The 20893-nt window shown below is 29.5% G+C and overlaps 6 protein-coding genes across 13 annotated transcripts; 3 read left to right on the forward strand and 3 right to left on the reverse strand.

The window, feature by feature from the left end:
* Positions 1 to 323: 323 nt before the first annotated feature.
* On the reverse strand, positions 324 to 2170 carry LOC128874055 (V-type proton ATPase subunit F). Of its 2 annotated transcripts, XM_054118311.1 has the most exons (6): positions 2028 to 2170; positions 1301 to 1356; positions 1154 to 1235; positions 985 to 1067; positions 742 to 864; positions 324 to 485 (listed from the first exon to the last, which is right to left on the reverse strand). In XM_054118311.1, exons 2-6 carry the CDS (start codon positions 1352 to 1354, stop codon positions 456 to 458), a joined length of 372 nt encoding a protein of 123 aa, XP_053974286.1. In that variant the 5' UTR covers positions 1355 to 1356; positions 2028 to 2170; the 3' UTR covers positions 324 to 455. The 2 variants fall into 2 exon arrangements, with proteins under 2 accessions (XP_053974286.1, XP_053974285.1); XM_054118310.1 differs by lacking the exon at positions 2028 to 2170 and having other exon boundaries at positions 1301 to 1521.
* Positions 1872 to 6007, forward strand: LOC128874047 (zinc finger protein 37 homolog). 3 transcript variants are annotated; one of them, XM_054118298.1, is made up of 4 exons: positions 1872 to 2011; positions 2770 to 2979; positions 3106 to 5170; positions 5318 to 6007. In XM_054118298.1, exons 2-4 carry the CDS (start codon positions 2848 to 2850, stop codon positions 5512 to 5514), a joined length of 2394 nt encoding a protein of 797 aa, XP_053974273.1. In that variant the 5' UTR covers positions 1872 to 2011; positions 2770 to 2847; the 3' UTR covers positions 5515 to 6007. The 3 variants fall into 3 exon arrangements, with proteins under 3 accessions (XP_053974273.1, XP_053974272.1, XP_053974271.1); XM_054118297.1 differs by lacking the exon at positions 1872 to 2011 and adding an exon at positions 2188 to 2296; XM_054118296.1 differs by lacking the exon at positions 1872 to 2011 and adding an exon at positions 2303 to 2539.
* Positions 6008 to 6421: 414 nt separating this feature from the next.
* LOC128874054 (uncharacterized) lies at positions 6422 to 8031 on the forward strand. The gene is made up of 2 exons (XM_054118309.1): positions 6422 to 6985; positions 7094 to 8031. The coding sequence occupies exons 1-2, from the start codon at positions 6576 to 6578 to the stop codon at positions 7308 to 7310; spliced, it is 627 nt and encodes a 208-aa protein (XP_053974284.1). The 5' UTR covers positions 6422 to 6575; the 3' UTR covers positions 7311 to 8031.
* A 503-nt stretch (positions 8032 to 8534) lies between these two features.
* On the reverse strand, positions 8535 to 11997 carry LOC128874049 (ADP-ribosylation factor GTPase-activating protein 1-like). 4 transcript variants are annotated; one of them, XM_054118303.1, is made up of 8 exons: positions 11970 to 11997; positions 10662 to 10864; positions 10157 to 10368; positions 9868 to 9982; positions 9619 to 9708; positions 9321 to 9380; positions 9027 to 9199; positions 8535 to 8880 (listed from the first exon to the last, which is right to left on the reverse strand). In XM_054118303.1, the coding sequence occupies exons 1-8, from the start codon at positions 11980 to 11982 to the stop codon at positions 8664 to 8666; spliced, it is 1083 nt and encodes a 360-aa protein (XP_053974278.1). In that variant the 5' UTR covers positions 11983 to 11997; the 3' UTR covers positions 8535 to 8663. The 4 variants fall into 4 exon arrangements, with proteins under 4 accessions (XP_053974278.1, XP_053974279.1, XP_053974276.1 ...); XM_054118304.1 differs by lacking the exon at positions 11970 to 11997 and adding an exon at positions 11014 to 11381; XM_054118301.1 differs by lacking the exon at positions 11970 to 11997 and adding an exon at positions 11014 to 11381 and having other exon boundaries at positions 10662 to 10943.
* Positions 11737 to 16657, forward strand: LOC128874045 (nuclear valosin-containing protein-like). Of its 2 annotated transcripts, XM_054118294.1 has the most exons (12): positions 11737 to 11856; positions 12101 to 12475; positions 12930 to 13151; positions 13221 to 13475; positions 13610 to 13927; positions 13999 to 14218; positions 14302 to 14584; positions 14671 to 15127; positions 15220 to 15387; positions 15502 to 15828; positions 15906 to 16130; positions 16217 to 16657. In XM_054118294.1, the coding sequence occupies exons 2-12, from the start codon at positions 12299 to 12301 to the stop codon at positions 16340 to 16342; spliced, it is 2778 nt and encodes a 925-aa protein (XP_053974269.1). In that variant the 5' UTR covers positions 11737 to 11856; positions 12101 to 12298; the 3' UTR covers positions 16343 to 16657. The 2 variants fall into 2 exon arrangements, with proteins under 2 accessions (XP_053974269.1, XP_053974270.1); XM_054118295.1 differs by lacking the exons at positions 11737 to 11856; positions 12101 to 12475 and having other exon boundaries at positions 13031 to 13151; positions 13225 to 13475.
* Positions 16658 to 16936: 279 nt separating this feature from the next.
* LOC128874050 (aurora kinase C-like) lies at positions 16937 to 19729 on the reverse strand. The gene is made up of 5 exons (XM_054118305.1): positions 19571 to 19729; positions 19403 to 19491; positions 18546 to 19112; positions 17957 to 18482; positions 16937 to 17824 (listed from the first exon to the last, which is right to left on the reverse strand). Exons 3-5 carry the CDS (start codon positions 19088 to 19090, stop codon positions 17726 to 17728), a joined length of 1170 nt encoding a protein of 389 aa, XP_053974280.1. The 5' UTR covers positions 19091 to 19112; positions 19403 to 19491; positions 19571 to 19729; the 3' UTR covers positions 16937 to 17725.
* Between the last annotated feature and the right edge of the window lie 1164 nt (positions 19730 to 20893).

Raw genomic sequence — 20893 nt, forward strand, 5'->3', positions numbered from 1 at the left:
ACCATGTATTTTTCATTGGAATTATTTATATTGTTCTGTAACAATGAATAAAATCTACTGACTTTTATGATATTTATAACATATATATTTATTTATGCAATTAAATTTTGTGTATGTAACAATGACATAGAATATGTTTTTTAAGCCACTCAATATAAACTTAATACATTTAAATTGGGTGCCAAATATAAATGTATACTGTTCATTCTGAATGAGTTAAAGTTGATATAAGCGATACCACCTATTTGCATAGGATAAAATTTATACACATATTTTACAAGAAATATTAAGTAAAATATTGAAATGTAAAATAAATAGTGGAATGTTGTACATATTTCTATTTTTTACAAGTGAACTATAACAACACAGTAACATTAGATACAGAGATTAATAAGTGCCATACAAGTCATACATTTTTATATTTTTTATATGGCTCAACATTTTATGTACATGGATTAGTGTATATCTTCTGGATTAAACATTCCCTGCAAAGTAAAATTAGAAAGACTAGTTAACAAATTACTTCTTCTTAATAAAAATACTTGTTAATAGTAACTAACAAGTGATTTAAATACAATAAATATTTCTAATATGCATTTAACACATTCAGGTACCTCCCTTCAGGAGTCACCAACATTTTTTTAAATTTTATTTTGAACCACACTCATAGGTTGTCATCAATCCTGAATGTGTTAATGGTAAAATACCAATTAATAATTTACATTATAAATGTAATCTTACCTTGGCACGTCTTAGAATGGAGTCTTTACTGGCATCATATGGATGATCTTTACTGGGAATTTCTAAGACTGATGGTATAGGTTGTGTATGACTATCAATTACATGACGAATCATTTCTGCAACCTGAAATAAGTACATAAAATGTTAACTTAGAAAAGTGTTAACTTTCAAAAATGTTTATTTAATAACGAAATAGAGCAATGTAACACATTATAATTATTGTAACATACATGCAAAACTTACGTTTTGGTTGATAAGTATAATATCAATATCATCTCGTTTAATAAATCGTTTAAATGTATCTTCTATGTCACTTACTGCTGTATCTGTAAGTAATACAGGTATGATTTTACACACTGTGATATTAAGATTAAATAAAATTTTATATAAAATAAAATGTAACAGTGCATACTTTTATCTACAACCATAAAGTTGGGTTGACGATGTTTATTAATCTCGCCTACTCCGCCCAAGAGGAATCCAACACAAGTATCCTAAAATGATACTATTATAAATAATCATTGAATGTAAAACGTAATTTGATATACAATTTATTTACCTCATCTCCAATCACTGCAAGAAGCTTGCCCTTTCCAGCAGAATGAAGAGCCATTACTACGAAAGGAATAAGAATAACGGATAAGATTTAACAAAACAATTGTGTCGAATGCAACGATTCCTGAAGGTGCATCAGCTGACAAGTCACACCTATAGATTTAAGTTACACGACATCACGTGCCAAACTTGTCCAATTGATGAATATAGGAGAAGGACTGGGGAGGATAGTGATAAAGTTTATATTTTATCTAACGAGACAATGAATTCTGGTAACAAACCCAGTTGATTTACTACATGGCCGTTTCAACACGTTCAACTCATTCAACATATTCGAAAATGCGAAATACTATTACTTTCTGTTGATGGTTCTAACAGTTCCAATTATTTTTTAATAGAAAACTTGATATCGAGTTTTCGATCATTTGTCGAATCTTATAAATATTTGTGGTCTTGACACACTATGGGCTACACCACAAGACAACTAAAAACACTGGACCAATAAGATTCTGTTGCAAGTCATGTGGCTTTGTGACCATGTGACCACAATCTATTGTTTTACTATAGGAAGCATAACATAACGTTGTCGTAACTTATCTCTTTCTAATATTACCTTTCGAAAAAAGATACAGCGATAGTGTACTTGATAGAAATAATGGGCATTAACAGTCGATTATAAAACGTGGAAATCCATATTATTGAAAATCCTTATTAGGTACACATACACGTACCTCTTACTTATTCAGCTGTATTTCTGTCGAAATGGTTATTTTTAACTGTTTCGTCTATTATATAGTTACATAGAAAAACAAAATGACACTCGTGTTAACAAATCAAAACTCCTTGATAAAATAGTGGACTAGAAACGTGTAATAACTTCAAAACTACTTTTCTATATACGTAAACGTGTATTATCCGTATGCTTTTAGTTGTGTTTTTGCACATGTGTATAAGGCATAAGTAACATAAGTTCTGTGTGCCTGTGCATCTAATATATTATGTATGTCGTAAAGTGGGAAACGGAAGCTTGTGTTAAATCTAATAGTTTTAACCATTGTTCTATATTTTGATATGTAAAACACAGAATTCAGTGATTGTTAAAGAATTCTCGCAGAATTAAATATACGTTCTAGAATTACCGTTATTAATTATATCATTTGGGTTATGATGTTATGGAATTTGAAACTCGCAAAAGATTATTGTGTATTTTTTTTACCGAATACAGCTATAAATATGACTACTCGTAATACATATTGATTTTCATTAAATATAAAGTAGATTTTACATTTAATTAGGTTTTGATGTTATTAACTTGCAAATCTTGACTGTTGCGACGAGCATAACCCTAAGCAAATATCAGTCAATATTTTAACAAAGTATTCTTGTATATTAAGTGACCTCGATAATGTTCAATCATTAGTCTATCAGCACGAATTTGTTATCGAATGTATTTTTTCTAATTTTATTTTTTAGGGATTACATTTTATCAACGTCTGTACACATTATCTGAAAATGTGTGATATTGATGGATAGAAAATACAGTACAAAAATATGTCATTTATGAATGATGATAGATACAAAAAAATGGTTTCTAAAGAAATCATACAAACACCATGTACGATTGAAGAGAGTTCAACAGAGTTTATGGTTCTACCTAAATATGAACACATAGAAGAAACACTGGTAACAGAATATTGAATACTTCAACATACATATTTAAACATATTTAAACAATATTCTTTGTGTGAATTATATGTTTTACTTAAATTTTGTATTTACTTTAACATTGATTATGAATAATGTGTATAGGTTGTTGGTGAAGAAATAGTTGTTGATGAAAATATGGACATAAATCAACAAATCTCTGAAGGAACTATTTGTGAACCAAAAGAATATTTTGAAGCAAGTATAGAAACAACAATGCCTGTTGAATATGTTGACGAATCTATGTCATTATCAAGAAGTAATATAAATAAACAAAAGTGGCTTCGAAATCATAGCTATAAACATGAAATATTGTTATCAGAGACAGAGGATAGCGACCCTGAAATAGCTTATAATAAAATAACATGCGACGATCAATATGGAGATGAAGAAACAATTGCTACATTTGTAACTGCCGCTGGTCAACAACTAGCACTGTATGCAGTTGAAGATTCCGATGAAATTTTTGCTGTAGCAATGTATGATGAATCTGGTGAACCTCCAACAAATTTTCAGTTTCTTATGAAAGCAGATGTTGAAAGATTAATAGGAGAAGGTGCTGTTAGAACTGTAAAGAAACCAACACAAATAAAAAAACAATTATTGACTACACAACCACCAATGTTTTTTCCCAAATGTGAACAAGCAAATCGCATACCATTCCATAATGAAAATGGAATTTTATCAAGAGAAATTCGAAGGATACAAAAAGAAGAAAATACATGGGAAGAAAATTCAACTTTGATAGAAGATTCTGATTTGAATTTAAATGTAAAAGAAGTTCCTAACATTATGTATTCAGCTGATAACAAACAAACAGATGTAGCATACTTAATGATGGATGATTGTTCTGTAAATATGGATAATTCTGAAGATTGTCAGGAAGACAACGAGAGTGATAATGAGATTATAGAACAATCAACAGTACAGTATATTCTATTTGAGGGTGATCAATCCGATTCTGAACTAACATTCGACGAAATACAGGCTACTCTTAAAAATTTTAAAACGGCCGAATCGAAATCATCGAAAAAGCAACCAACTAAAAAAGGCAGTAGAAACCATGATAACTTCGCAAATATTAAAGAGATCAATTATGAAAATTCATTGTCTCAGAACTCAAATTCCAATTTGTCTAATCACAATTCCAACACTTTAATGGAGAGAAAGTTAAATTTAATAGAAAATCAAGGAGAACTAGAAACACTAGCGGAATCGACTATGGATGCAATGTCGAATACTACGAACTTAGATCTATCAAACGGTTCCATTGAATGTACATCACCGAAATCAACACAAATGCAATGTAAAACTAAAAGATCTCGGAAACAACAATTAATTTTCGTGAATCGTGAAGATTCGGAAATAATTATACAACCAGCGTCTCTTTTGTGTGAGGAAGATAACAATGTTAGGAAAAGGGGAAAACGAAAGAGAAGAGTTGTAGGTCATTCTGGGTATCGTCAAAGACATAGCGACTCGAAAAGATTAAAAAGGATTAAACACAAAGAAGTTGAAATTATCGAAATTGATGTCGACGAAGAAGAAAGTATACTGCAATCTAAAAGGGATGTTGTTGAGATAACCATAGATGATACTAAAGATAAATATTCTAGCGATAAAGAAAACGAAATTATCATGGTAGGAGATTCAGATGATGAATCACAGCAGGCAAATTCAAAAACAATGTTACTGCAATGTGAACATTGTTCAAGGAACTTCAGGCAACAAAGAGCTTTAGAAACCCATTTACGAGTTTGCTCAAAATCACCATCAAATACAATTCGGTTTGACGAACAGAAAGTAAAGCATGCAAATAGATCAGGCGAAAATACGATTAAGAAACAATATGCTTGTAAAATATGTCAGACAAAATTCGATGTGGTGGTAGCTTTAGCTCGTCATGTACGTTCAGAACATTCACAACGGAAGAAACGTAGATTTAGTGACTCGTCGGTTGAACAACCATCCATAAAAGTCGAAAAAAAGAAGGAGCCTGTAGAGCCAAAAAAGCAACTAACTATGATTAAAAAAATTAAAAGAAAAAGGAGCCAACGACTAAATTGTACCTGGGAAGTAAAAAAACTAAGTTGTTCTGATTGTGGTAGATGGTTTCCAAGTGCTGCTTTACTAATGGCACATTGTCTTCAACATGGAACAAAAAAATCTGGTAAATTAATACAAAGCCATATATTTTCTTACAAATTTTTATTTTCATAGTTTAACTTTGATCATTTCTTCACATTTAACTTTTCATAATTATTATGTTTTAATAACTAGATGTTCCCTAACAATATATCACAAATTATATTTACAGATCGGATACATAGGTGTCACGTGTGCCAGAAACTAATAAAATCTAGACTACGTTTTGTACAGCACTTAAAACAACATGGAAATATACAAAAGAATACAAAATCAATAGCAAATATTCAGAAAAAATTACATACTACAAGATCAGTGACAAGCAAAATTACTACACTGAGAAAGCGAGGACGACCACGAAAACTTTGATTGCTTTAAATATTGATAAATGGCACTTTTACAAAGTGGTGATATGTAACAAATATTGCTACTATATTATTTCCTTTAATACGAAATGTGTATAATATCCGTACTTCTGATAAAAATTGGAAATATTTATGTTTGTTGAAGAAAAGACTTATTTTAAAACATATTTGATGCTTAACTAAATGTATATACTATTTAAGTATATTCTGTACATTATGTATCATCTAACTTTATGATGTCATATTAACCTATAGTTTGATTTTATTATTAAAGGCTAGCTTCTCCTAATTGATATTTTTCTTTGATTGTGGAATTATTTGCAGAATAAAAATGTTGAAATTTGATCATATAAAAATGAAAAAGATACAGAAGCTTGTAGTGTTACATCAACAGAACATTTAAAGTATGTTAGGTAAGTTAGCCTGTAATTATAAACTTAAGTGATGTACATTGGTTCTACTCTCATACATTGAAGACACTATTACTGTAAATAAAACAATTGTATTAAAAATACATGAACATTTATTGTCTGATACCTACATTTTTATGTATACAAACATTTTTCCAGTAATTAGGTTTCTAAAACTTAAATAAACCTAATGAAAAGAATTACAAATATTCTTGGTGTAATAAATTGATAAATTGCTACAATGAATAAAGAATGTTTAAATATCGATTTGACGAAGTTCATTGGTCCGTTATCTCCGACTAAGAGTATACGTAAATCTGACGTATAGTGGATATTTGTATTATTTTTATTTGATGTTTTTGTATATTTTTTCGTAATTACTCTTTTATAATAGAATTGTAATCATATATAAGTAGTACCTTGCATAACATTAGAGACACAACACTTTGCCATTTCGTCTCTGTCGTAAGTCACGTGCATTTGAGGTTGTTACTAGGTCCATAATCTTACTGAATAAAGTATATTATATAGCGTTGCCGCGTTGCTGATCTTAACTATTTATGTACTTTATGGCAATATAGTTTGACAAATATTTTCATTTTGTCATTTTTTGTGGTATATAATGGAAAACAAAATAGAATAATTTAATATTTACATGTCGTTGAATCTAAAAATGGATGTTGTTAAAAGGAAAAGAAATTTACGGAAAAGGAAAGAGCAGATAAGCAATAAAAGTGAAGTAGAGAGTAGAAATGAATCCAGGTCAAGTATTAAGTGGAGTAATAGGGATAAAAGAATATTATTAGAAGCTCTTAAGAAATATGGATCTGAAAATATCACAGCTATATCAAATACATTACTACACATACCTCCTGAGGCAATTAAATCAAAGATTGCAGAATATTCAGGGATGGCAGAAGAATTACAAGAAAATGAACTGTTAAACAATTGGTTGAATTGTGGTTCATACAAACCTGGCGATAGTCTCATACCAGAAGCACTATTATTTATACAATTATTTGAAAATCACCCATCACCATCTGAAGTAGAAGGCTATGATTTTAAGTATGGGTCATTTTTATCGTTTGCATTGCTATTCACTAGGAGCAAAAACTTTGTCAATGTATTGCAATCACAACAAATAATAACATAACTATACTTTTTCTATTTTAGAGCAATTTATAAGTTTCTTTATCACTCGTGTCTTGAGCAAACATCATTTTTTGATCTATCACGAAAAGATAGGAATATGCTTTGTTCTTCTTTATCAAAAGTTGAAAACAAATCGTGGCCAAAATGTCAGAAAGAACTTTGGGAATATGTTGGAAGAGCTTACAATAGAATAAACATAAAGAAAGTATATCCAGGGAAAAATGTACATTCGTGGTAAAATTATAATATTAGTTAGTATATATTTATGTACAACAATACTGTTTAATAAGTTTTTACTGTAATAAATGTACATATCTATGTAACATGTTCCTAAAACAGCCAAATTTTATCAGTATATGCTACCAATTCTTTTAAAATCTGTATTAGTGAATTCCAAGATTTGAACAAACTTGAACATGTAGAACATGAAGTGGTACATATTAATTTTAATGAAATTTAGAGAAAATGTATTATTATTTTTACGTTTTCTTGCTAAAGGACAAGAATAAAGTAAGGTTGGTAAAGTTTGACCATATATTTTGGGAACAATCTGTATATAAGTCTGTAATAAATTTGTTAACCAATATAAGGAAAAGCTGATAACACAATACGAACAGTTATGAATTTTTAATAGTAAAGTAAATTGAAATTATTCTACAAGGCACAGATCTGTTTCTGTTAAAAATATTTTATATTAAAGATTAATTCTCACGAATATATACAAGATATACTACAGATATTGATACCTGTACCAAACGTTTACATTAACACGTTCATACGTTCTCATACAAGGGGATTTTGCATTGTTCTAACTCCATTATAATTGATTTCCCTCATTCAGAACACGTAGTTTATAGAACTTGATTGGAATATGAAACTAAATGAAATTATGTTCGCTAATGCTTATTAATACATTTGATACTTTGTGTGTTATTTCGTTATCAATCATAATTATAGTCTTACAGATATATAAATGGTAATATATGATAACTGATTCATTTGATGTTAGTGGTACCGACATGGCGGCGAATGTATTCAGGATCCAACTAGTACAGGCCTAGTTCTTAAGGTGATAATATACTGTATTAAAATATTTTCTAATATGAATAATTGTTGTAATAACTATAAATAATAATTACACAAAATTCATTTGTACGATACATGAAAAGTAAAGTAATTTTATATTTTTGTATTAAAAAAATGAGTTTTAATAAACCTAGTAATAGTTTGAAGGTATAGTAAATACATAGGTAAATAAAACTGAGCAGAAACAGCGTATAAGTAAATGCTAATAAACCTTTACAATTTAGTCTACATTGACAGTACAGCACTTAAAGTTCTTGAGCGTATTCCATACATTTTCTCAAATGCTTGAAGTACGTACGCATGTTACTCGTAAATGAACATCAAGTGTCTCATAGAATGTACCAGCGTACATTTTTCATGGCAAAAAGGTGGAGTATTGAATAAAAATATTTTCACTTTAATAATTGTCATTATATTACATTATATGAATTCAAAATCTATATGATAGAGAAATCATTTGAAGATCTTGAACTTCGATAAGAATTACCTAATTATTCAATAATGATTAATTTTTTAATATTTCCCATGCGTCATCCTCCAATTTTGGATCCCAACTAGGTGTATGATTATCAGTACCAAAGTTGATTAAAGCTTCTTCCTTTACTTTGTCTTTAGATTTCCTCATAGTTGGTTTAATGTCTGTTATCTTTTCATTACTTTGTTTTGTATCACTACCCCAATCCCACTCACAATTGGAAGAATTTGTAGGTGATACATTAGTTCTGAAATGTAATAAACTTATGTGTTTTATGTTAATAAATTATATTTAAGAAAATGAGAATTAAATCCTCAAATTCCTCATGTTAATTTATGACATACATATATGTATTAAACTTTCTACACATGATAAACAAAATAGCTAACTTACTTTGACTGTGATGTTTTCATTAAAGATGTTTTTTCAGTAGAATATGATTGGACTTCACTATTTTGATAAACAGAAGAAGAACTCTGATAATTTTGTTTTGAATTATATAGATTTTGTTCAATCGAATTTGTTCCTCCAATATCACCCCATCCTTTTCTTCCCAAATCTCCAACCTGTGTATTTAATATTTAATTGTAAAAGGAATGACAATCTGTTAATTGTACTACAAAATGTAAAAATATCTAATCAATGTGTGTCATTAATAATAAAAATATTCAATATTCAACTATCTACCTTTGCAGCTAAACTATTAACCTGAGCTCCAACATCTTCCAACAAAGTACCCTCACGAACCTAGCAAAAACATAATGAAACGAAACGAAAAATTAAAGCATAAGTGAAAAATACTATTTAATAATAAACAAATCTAAAAAAAATAAAATCACTATTACGAAAGCATAATCAAATAAAACATAACGAATTTGCAACAAATAGTATGCAAATACTATAAATCATTTATATAATTAAATAAGAGTTACAACAATTTTGTTAAAACCAAAATATTTGTTCACTTAAAATGTATTATGTTTACCTTCTGTGTTGCTAGTTCTCCAATTCTAATAGCATTTTCTGTAGCTTTACTTGCTATCTTTGATGCAGATGAAGAAAACATTGACCATCCCTAAAATATCATCCCACAAATTATGTTTATATAATTTGCTTTGTACTGAATAGTTGTTTTACATATTGCTACATAATATAAACAATTAAATGTACCCATTTAAATAGGACACCTATATCTATATATCTATAAAATATGATACAAAAATAGTTATCTTACACTTGCTAATGAAGAAACTGCAGTGTCAAAAAATTCTTGTGATGAGCTTCTAGGTGGTGGGTCCATTTGATAACCAAATCCTCCATACTTACCACCCTGATTAGGTGGAACATTACTGTGTAAATTTTTATGAATGTATATATTATTGCATTATAAATAAGTGTAATTATTTATTGTCAATTATGCTAAATGTAATCACGTTTGTAATTTATATAAATGTCAATAAAATAATATGCTAATATATTAATTTGAACCATGCAAACTAGTCAATGTGAAAATTTATACTTACTCAGGGCGATTGGCATTTTCATTTTGTTTTCTAGCAAAGAAGGCTTCTGTTTGAGATTTACAAATGTTTGAATTAAAATTTTGATAAGAACTCGACACATCACTTTGATATGATGTATAATCTTGTTGGCTTCCTGAATATGTTGAAGGCTGGAAATCTTTAGCTGTAGAGTTAGTGGGACTCCAATTTTGTCCACGAGCTAATGCTGCAATCTAATAGTTATATATATAATTATTTATACAAAATATAGCTTCTATTCTAACACATTATCATATTCAATTATATGGTTTTTATGAATTTTATTGAACATATTGAATTAATAGTTTTAAAATGTTGTACAAATCAAACATTAAATTATTTGAGAAAAACAATTAAAAACTATAACTTGAAATATTGTAAAACATTAAAATTTTATTATCTTTCTTCTTTGTAACTTGAAAGGAAAATAAACTGTAACATATAATAATGAGATGTAAAACTATACTTAATAATAAAATATGTTTACCTTATCTCTATATAATGCTGCTGCTTTTGTATTATACTTTTGTGATATAGACATACTATCGTCCCAATCTGGCTGTGATTCAAAGAATTCACGAGCATTTTTATTTCCACCAACTTTCATTTTTTCCAATTCTAAATCTTTCCATTTATCCATAGAAATTGATCGAACAAATGACAAATGGACACCTAGTCCCCTGTGTTTGCCTGAACATTCAAGACAAATCCATATACCATATGTAACAGAAACCCATTGAGGATTATGTGTACCACATTCAAAGCATCTCTGTAAAATTATGAGATGCAATTAGATCAACATATGGTATAGTAGTAATAGAACTATTTGAATAAATTACATTATTTTCATCCTTAGGTTTAAGTTCACTTAAAACTCTTCGAGTCCGTGGACTGGCCATTATTTGTGTCACCGAAAGTCAAATTGAGTCAAGTATAATATGTATTATTCGAATTAAAGGTCCACCATACTACACTTGCTGTATCCAGTTTCAGAATGGCAACCTCATTATTTCTAATTTCTTCTATACAACAACGACTAACAAAAACAATTTATTCCAATAAGTAACAATTAGCGAAAGCTTATTTTAAATTCTACTTTTTGTAAAATAATAAATATATTGCTCATATCCAACAAAATCAAATATCTTGACGTCGACCAACGTCAACTCCGATGAAACGATCATTTCATTGGATATTTCATTTCATATGATGAAGGAAGACCATCAATGACCATAAAAATTCAAGCGGGTATACTTCTAAAATCTACCGTTGCAGTGCGCTGCATGTTAACTGCAATTTCCTTTGTTTATCACTATATATGTCTATACTGTAGGGCCGTTTTCCATGAGATTATTCCCCAATACTATATACCAATTGAATAGAATTTACATAAATTACTATTTATGTTAAATGACAATTAACTATTTTATAACTCTATGTACATTATATTGACAAAAAAGTATGTATATATGAAACTTTGATAACTTATACTCTATCTTTATATTTTTATGTCTATGTTAAATGATTGTTATACGTAGTAACATAGCGCTAAAAATTGATCAAAGTAACATGGCTGAAGAACTTTTGAAGGTCGATTTCCATCTCAAGGTTGAAATTTCATAAGAAAACGCAACAATAATTGAAAAATTGACGTTAAAACTTTCATGAAAAAAATTATATTAGTTAGTACTTTGATCATTTATATATATGTATATGTATAGTAGCTTGAAACGCTTCATACGAGTCACTCTTATAACATAATGATATTTTATATAAAATAAACAATTAAATTTACATTTTTTTACCATCTTGTAATATAATACATTGCAGAGCAAACAATTTAATAATTTCCGTTGATATGCAACAAATTCATCGAAAAACAATTTGTATATATGTTTCACTCTATGTTATTCTCCTTACTTCTAGCTTTCAACTACTTTCAATATTACTCGTCGTCGAAATTATTCATGTTTGCATGTGTGCACGTTGCACTCTTTCTCGTATCTAGTTTGAGAAATGAAATAGTGAATGAACTTTAGTGTTTGTATGATAACTCGTGTTGGAAGATATAAGGAAACGAGGATAAAAATCTAATGGTTATTTGATCCATATGAAAGTGGCTTCATGTCTTCTGATATAAGAAAAATGCAGAAGGTTGGGAAATTGAATTCGTCGATTGATATTATTCCGCTACAAGGATCTAGCGGAGATTATAAATCGAAGACCATGAATAATAAACACAAAATTGATAACTCTCACAGATTTCTACGGGATCAGTTATTAATTTCACGCGTGCAAACGGTAATTCGCTATTTGTCTAACATTAAGTTATCTTACTCGATTAGACGTAAAACCAGTATGCCTGTAATGCGTACTTTGCGCGGTAAATTTATATTTGACAATTATAAGCAACATGGCAAATTTAGAAGCTATTTAAAACGTTCATTAAATGTTTCTGTTGTCATGTACGTAACGGACGTGATTCTTTCTAAATACTACTGTAATTAATAAATTTAGTACTATTTCGAATAGCAAATGTTGAAGCGAATGTAAATAAAATAGTATTTATGTTAATTATAATGGCCCCAATTTGAAAATAAAATAATTTATTTATTTTGCTATTTGCAAGATATGTTTTAGTTTCATTAGGTTGATTATGATTTTTCATTCAATGTTTGATATGTTAAGTAGTATTATATCTTGTAATATCTATAACTGTGTAAACTTACAATAATTAGATCTTTTTATTTTGCAGTACATGCATGAAAATGAAAGTAAAGTCTACATCGATGTGAATGAAATGGCAGATGCTTTACAAAAAAAGTATCGTGATTATCGATTAAAGAAGCGGGGTCCCTTTAGGGCTTTAGTTCGCACAGCGTATGATGAACTTACAGAAATGTTTGCAAACAAATATTGTGCTCGAGATTGGTCTGCTTGCGACGATGAAGATGATGAAGATGAAGTCGATGTTGAAGTATTTATGTACATGTTATTTGAATATTATTTATAACAGCAGGTTTTAAAAGATAGTTATTGGTTTTAGTCAGATACTCGAAATACTATGAGTGGTATACTGTTAAAAATGTATAAAATGTCACAGAACAAGCAGAATGGAAATTCTAGTGACAAAGAGCTGATAGATATTAGTAGTGATGATGATGCAAGCAAAGTGGAATCAAATTCTTGTAATAAAACAAATGAATCCGAGGCTACAGAAAAGGGTCTACAGGAAATGGCTGGTCCATCTTCATGTGTAGAAAAGCCAGAACCTGCTAAAGAAATTGAATCATCAAAAACAGTAAATCTTAACCTTCCTCTTATATTTAATAAATTTTTGAAATTTATTATTGTTTGATACTATCTAGCTCAAGAACATTAATAAATGAATGCTATATTAAGTTTACATTATGTAAGCACAATATATGTTTGCAGCCTGCAAAAGAAACGCGACAGATTACATCAACAGAACATTTCACAAGAAAACGAAAACGGGATAATGATACAGACAATAGTCAATATATATATACAAAGAAAATTAAAGGAGTATCTGTATCACCTTTCTCTGAACCAAAAGTCACATTTTCAAATATAGGAGGATGTGATAAAGTATTAAAAACTGTATGTAAATTACTTGCACACATAAAGCATCCAGAAATTTTTAAACAGCTTGGGATATCACCGCCAAGAGGATTTTTACTTCATGGCCCACCTGGATGTGGAAAGACATTATTAGGTCATGCTATTGCAGGAGTAAGTTTTGATTGTAAATAAGTATATTCTACTTTGTACAGTTAGTAATTGTTTTTTTTTTTTGACATTAGGAATTAGGTATACCTTTGAAAAAAGTAGCTGCACCTGAACTAGTGGCTGGAGTATCAGGTGAAAGTGAAGCACGGATAAGGGAATTGTTTGATCAGGCTCTTGCACTTTCACCTTGTGTAATTTTTTTGGATGAAATCGATGCTATAGCACCACATAGAGCTACCGCTCAGAGAGAAATGGAAAGGAGAATTGTTGCGCAATTATTATCATGTTTGGATGGTAAATTATTACTATTATTAAATTATACATCATATTAATTTTCAGTTTGATTAAAAGAAAAACATTAATACTTCATTTAATAGAATTGAGTTTAAAAGAGAATGGTACTGGGGTATTAGTACTTGGAGCAACAAATCGGCCAGATTCATTAGATCCAGCATTGAGAAGAGCTGGTCGTTTTGATCATGAAGTATGTCTTGGAATACCAGACAGAGATGCAAGAACGAACATTTTAACTGTGCACACAGAAAAAGTCGCACTTGCTCCTAATGTTAGTTTATCTACAATAGCTTCACTTACACCAGGTTTCGTTGGGGCTGATTTAGTTGCATTGATTCGTGAAGCGGCTATGGCAGCAGTAGATAGGTAATTACTTTCAATATTTTATGTATATTCAAAGAATAATTTATTCACTATGATGAATTATACCTTTTTTGATTTGTTGTTTTTAGGATCCTTGAAGATTTAAATAGATCAGAACCAGATTCTAAATCAGTGGAAACAAGAGATGTTAGTAGTGACACTGAAAAAGAAACACAGAACTTTGAAAACTCTGGTAATTTAGTCGAAGAAGTAACTGTTGAATCGCCTACCTCAGAGCAAAATAACGTTTCTAAGATAGACAAACCGAGTAATCCCGAAAGTCCACAAGCGACAGTAGAGATGGATGTACAAGAAATCTCAAAGTCCCCAGATTTAGCAGGGTTACTTACTTGGCTACGCAATGATCCACCAATTCCCTCAGAACGATTAACAAATTTACGCATCGAACACAGTGATTTTGAAACAGCACTTCGCGTTATTCAACCATCAGCAAAAAGAGAAGGTTTCGCAACTGTACCTGATGTTACATGGGACGATGTCGGTTCTCTACGCGATATTAGAGAGGAATTACAAATGGCAATATTAGTAAGTGTATTTACGTTTATCTTCGTGAATGTTTAAACGTGTTAATGAAACAATACTTTTTTTTTTACGTTTTATTTTGTTTAATATTCTAGGCTCCTGTTCGGCATTCCGAACATTTTACAGCTTTAGGATTAACAGCACCCACTGGAGTATTATTATGTGGTCCACCTGGTTGTGGTAAAACATTGATAGCCAAAGCTATTGCGAATGAAGCTGGAATCAACTTTATTTCTGTTAAAGGACCAGAACTTTTGAATATGGTAATAATTTAATTAATTAAAATAGTCATACATAACACTACGATGCAATACAACGCGTTATGGATTAAATCAAGTAAAGTACAATTATTCAATATTTTGTTTTGTTTATTTCAGTATGTTGGCGAAAGTGAAAAAGCAGTTCGACAATGTTTTCTCCGAGCACGGAATTCTGCACCTTGTGTTATATTTTTTGACGAATTAGATGCTTTATGTCCAAGACGATCTGAGGGTGATAATTCTGCTACTTCTCGTGTTGTTAACCAAATGCTTACAGAAATGGATGGAGTAGAAGGCCGTCAAGGAGTATTTTTAATGGCTGCAAGCAATAGACCTGATATTATTGATCCCGCAGTTCTGAGACCGGGAAGATTGGATAAAATTTTATATGTTGACTTACCTACTGCATCAGATCGCGTCGATATTTTAAGAGCATTAACAAAGGTACTTCATACGTCAATTATTAATCTCATAAGTTCTTGAGTAGTTAATATTTTTCATAAAAATATTTACATTTATAGAATGCAACTAAACCAAAATTAGCTGCAGATGTAAACCTTGAACAAATAGGATACAACAATAAGTGCGATGGTTACACTGGAGCAGATTTAGCAGCTTTGATCAGAGAAGCCGGAGTAGAAGCATTAAGAGAATTATTGGATATACATTATACAGGTCAATCAGAGATTTCTATGCGGCATATTTTGTCTGCATTTGATAAAATAAGGCCGTCTGTACAAGAAAAAGTAAATATTATCACCTGTCATTAATAAAATTGAATATGCTTTTTTCGTCTGGAAATAGAAATATAACAACATGTTACATCTTGCAGGATATCAAACATTATGAAAAACTGAAGAAATTATATTCAATTAAGAAGAAGTCGGATGATACTCTTATGGAAACTCCGACAGATGCAGTTATAGTGGATGTAGTTATGGAACCCATGGAAACGTGAAATAAAAGTACTAAATGTTTACGTAAAAATCTTCCAGTACAGAATACTCTTTAAAATTGATGAATTTGATATAAAAAATGTACACTATTTGCCTTGACTTTATTTTTGTAGTTGAGGCACTTTAGCGTTCATCTTTGATGAGCAAAAACGTAGTTGTAACATTAGATTCTGGTTTACAGTTTAAAAGTAAAAGCTAAAAATACTTCTTTTCAAATATTAAACAATGCGCTGCAAAAACTGTCTGAATAATTTTTCATGACTATTAATGTAATTATGAAATTTTTATAAAGTTAAATAAAATTTACGTTCGATATATTCTTGAGTGACTTAAACAGTTACAACTACCTTCATGGCGACAAAACAAACGATATTCTATCTTTATAACAACACTCGATCGAACTTAATTTTTTTAGTAACATAAATGTTTTAGGAATCAAGAATTGTGCAATAAGTTTTTAAACATGGAGCAACCCATTATCTTGTATAGATGTATTCCATTGTAGATTGATTTGCACTTACGAGTATCAATTGGATATGAAAAAAGGATTACTCTTATTGATTTAATTATAGCATTAATATGCAATTGCAACGTGATATTATTCTAATTTTGCGCGACTCTCGGTTGAAAAAAGTATCCAAATTACTTTACGCCAATGAGTTCAAATTCAAATCTGTTATAAGTTTGGCGTTTGTCTGTAATCTAGGTTATGAATAATAAATAAAGAATAAAAGATACAGCCCCGTTGATCCAATATATCTTCGATAAAAGTAAAAATCCGAATTGTACATCAAAATAAATTTCATATTGAATGAATGACAATTTACCTAAATAACTTTTTAATTAAATAAACGTTGCGAATAAATCTTTATATAAAGTTTCTATTCATCATCATCAAATAAACTTCTGTCCATTTCTACCTATAAAACTATAAGTTCCAGTAAAATCCTTCACAATAAATCATTTGCTATTGAGTTCATAAATAGTTCTTTCTTTTTATTAAACAAATTTTATTGATATTAAAAAAGTTTAATATTTCACAATTTTGTCATGTATCACATCTTTTTCATTCCAAACAGTTACTTACATTTCAGTTTGGTACAAATAAATGGTCCAAGTTGAATTCTGTATTAAATTTCATTAAATTTAAGAAACTAATAAGGCGTAAATGCTAATTTTATATTAAGTTTATACTTTTAAAAATAACAGTTCCGTTAAATAAAAATAGAATAATTAGTTAAATGTACACCCTAAAGAATATATATATATACCCATCTCATATTATAATAGTATAACATATTCCATAAGGTATGAATACAGTTCGTTGTAATAGAAGTAATTCTAGTGATTTCTAATAAAAAATCACATTAAAATTTACTACTTTATCATTGAACATGTGGTTCTGTAGTTCGATTTTGTATAATCCATGGATGTTTTAATACATCCTCTAGCGGCAACCTTCGATCTGGATGAACAACTAATAACTGGAAAAGAAAGAAAATTAAAAATCAATAATTATTACAAGATTCTTATTTAATGAATATTAATTTATATTTAACTTATTCATTTTTAGTGAAGATATTTTAAACTTTTGAAGACAAAGAAAAATAGCTCACCTTAGATATTAAATCTCTAGCACCTTCGCTAACATAGTCTGGAAATTTATATTGGGCTTTCTTGATTTTTACATAGGTTTCATCATAGGTCTGAGCTAAGAACGGTGGAGTACCAACTAAACATTCATAACAAAGAACTCCAAGTCCCCATAAATCCACAGTGTGATCATGTGTTTTTCCAACAACCATTTCAGGTGGCAAATAATCTAAAGTGCCACATAGAGTGTTTCTCCTGGAAGAAGGTGCATGAACAGACCATCCAAAATCTGCCATTTTTAATTCACCTTTTATTCCAAGCAATAAATTTTCAGGTTTAATATCACGATGTATGACTTTTTTACTGTGACAATACTTTAATGCATCTGCTAACTGAGATATGTAAGTTGCTGTTCTAACTTCATCAAAACGTTTCTCTGGTTGGGCATTTAACTCTTTAAATAATTCTCCATTTGGAGCATATTCTAAAATTAAGTACACCCTCTTGTCATCATGGAAATACCCATACATTTTTAAAATATTTGGATGCCTGTATTTAAAAGATAAGTAACAATTAATATTCCTTGTATATTATAAATAATTAGAATATTACCTCAAGTGTGTCTGAATTTCTATTTCTCTTCTAACTTGGTGTTCTACATCAGCCTTCTGTATCTGAGCTTTAAATAACACTTTCATAGCAATAATAAATTTTGACTTCTTTTCTCTTGCCAGGTAAACATTTCCAAACTTTCCTTTTCCTAATGGACGGCCAATATCAAAATCTGATAATACCCATTTCTTTTCATTTTGATATTTATGGTTTCCATTGTTCTGTTCTTTGTTTTTCTCAGCATCTATGTTCTTGTTATTTTTATTTTCCTTATCATTTCCATCATCAATCTTATTTGATATATGTGCTACTGTTTTAGAATACAAAGGTAATTTAGGTGGTGGCATCAATTCTGTGGACTTTTTTGTGTTGTCTTCAACTTCTTTATTCTTTGTTAAATAAGCACTATCTAATTTTTCAGTATTATTTGATATATTTTCACTTAATACTGATGGCACTTTAGATATCTTTAGTTGTTTAAAATTGTTACACACTTCTGGAATTATTCGTTGTGGTTGAGAATTTGTATTTCTGTTTTTTAGCATCGCTGAAGCTGCCAAGTACTACCTGCAATTAGAAATAATGTGAATATCATGCAAAAATGTATTTACAAAACACTATATAATTAAAAATCTAGAAAATTCAATATTTAATTACAGGTCGCTGCAAAAGTGATTTTTAATTATATTTATGAGGACAGGGGATGTACAAATGAATTTTTATTTCTGAAAATATAAATCGTATGAATTTAATTTTTTTATTTTAGTCGGAAAGCATTTGAACTTGTAAACAAATTTTTATTACATTTTAAAGTCGTTTTTGTAATATGAAAATGTTAAATAAATGACCTCTGTTACCTGTAATGCTGAATACCGCAGACTTCGACACACAAATGGTCAATCTGTCGAGAAAATGGTTCAGGAACTTTGTATACGACTAAATATTTCTAAAAGTAATTATGTACATTCATTATATTCTAATTATTTACACCATGTAAATTTGACAATACTAAATTAAATACTTACAACAAAAACAGAAATTACAATTCTTATAACAAATGTCGTGTACCTCTTCCCGTCTTCTGTTTTAAAATAACGAATTTGGTTGCTTTCTTATGATTGGTTGAACCAGATTGAATGCATGCATGGTTACTGGTGGTCACTGGCAGTTACTGAATTGACTACTTGACTGTCATGGAGTCATTAAGGAGTATACACAAAGAGATGGGTACAAATTACAATATGCACAAAGTTGTAAAAACTGTATTGTAAACTCTATGGGAAATTGAGATACGAAATGATAGTTATCGTCGTTATTTATTATGAGGTACAAGCAAGTACAAAGCCATTATCCTAGGGTGGTTCATACTAAAGATCCTAGTATAGAAAGTGAACTATTGAAAACGCACATATACATTCAGAAAGAGAGACATAAAGTAAACACTGTTGCGTTCTCTCTCGCACTATGCGTGTAGCTCTATCATTGTTGCACATTAGTGTGTTCTCTCTCGCATGAACGCTTTCGAAAAATGTTTATAATTATTTAATTTTAATCGAAATCGTAACAACAATGGTATTTGAATGTTGCTATTGATTCAGACTTTATACCGGGAGTGCCAAAATGCATAAATTATTTGTAGAAAGTTAACAAACAATCAAATAAACAAATATTGTCAATATCGCAACGTCAAAATGGTAATACTTATTAATTATTTAAGAGTAATCAAGATAGTATGGAAAATGATCCTTAAACGAGACATATGAAGATAAAAGATAAAATTCTTTCCTTTCTTAATTGTAGCCAGGTTTACCCTTTAGTAAATTGTTTATTTGTATATCACAGATTACAGCTATGATTGGTACAAAGTTCCTAAAAACTATAATGTAGGTTGATGTACATAGGTTATTAAAACTAACAAAAACTTTACCGAAGTGATTACGCGACCTCAATAAATATCGCTAGTTAATATGAAATCGCTTTTAATATCTGGAATATCCCACCGAAAATAAGAATTAAATCAATAAGAGTAATATTATGGAACAAATAAAATTCTTTATATTTTGTAATATCCACTTAAATATTTCTTACAAAAGATTACTGAAACATTTAATTTTCGGAACCCTTGTTTTCATAATTCATATTTCCTGAATATATCAGTATGTGTTTTGCATTAAATTATGCACATACTTGTATGAATGTGATATACCATGTCATATTCCACTCAGAGAAAGTGTATAATGGTAAAGTAATAATGAACAAATTTGCAAGTATATATTGTATTTTATATTTCATTGAGCAAAATTATTACTACATAGTCAAAAGTATGATATTTCTATAAATTAAAAATT

The sequence above is a fragment of the Hylaeus volcanicus genome, chromosome 3 (assembly GCF_026283585.1).
Source record: "Hylaeus volcanicus isolate JK05 chromosome 3, UHH_iyHylVolc1.0_haploid, whole genome shotgun sequence".
NCBI lineage: Eukaryota > Metazoa > Arthropoda > Insecta > Hymenoptera > Colletidae > Hylaeus > Hylaeus volcanicus.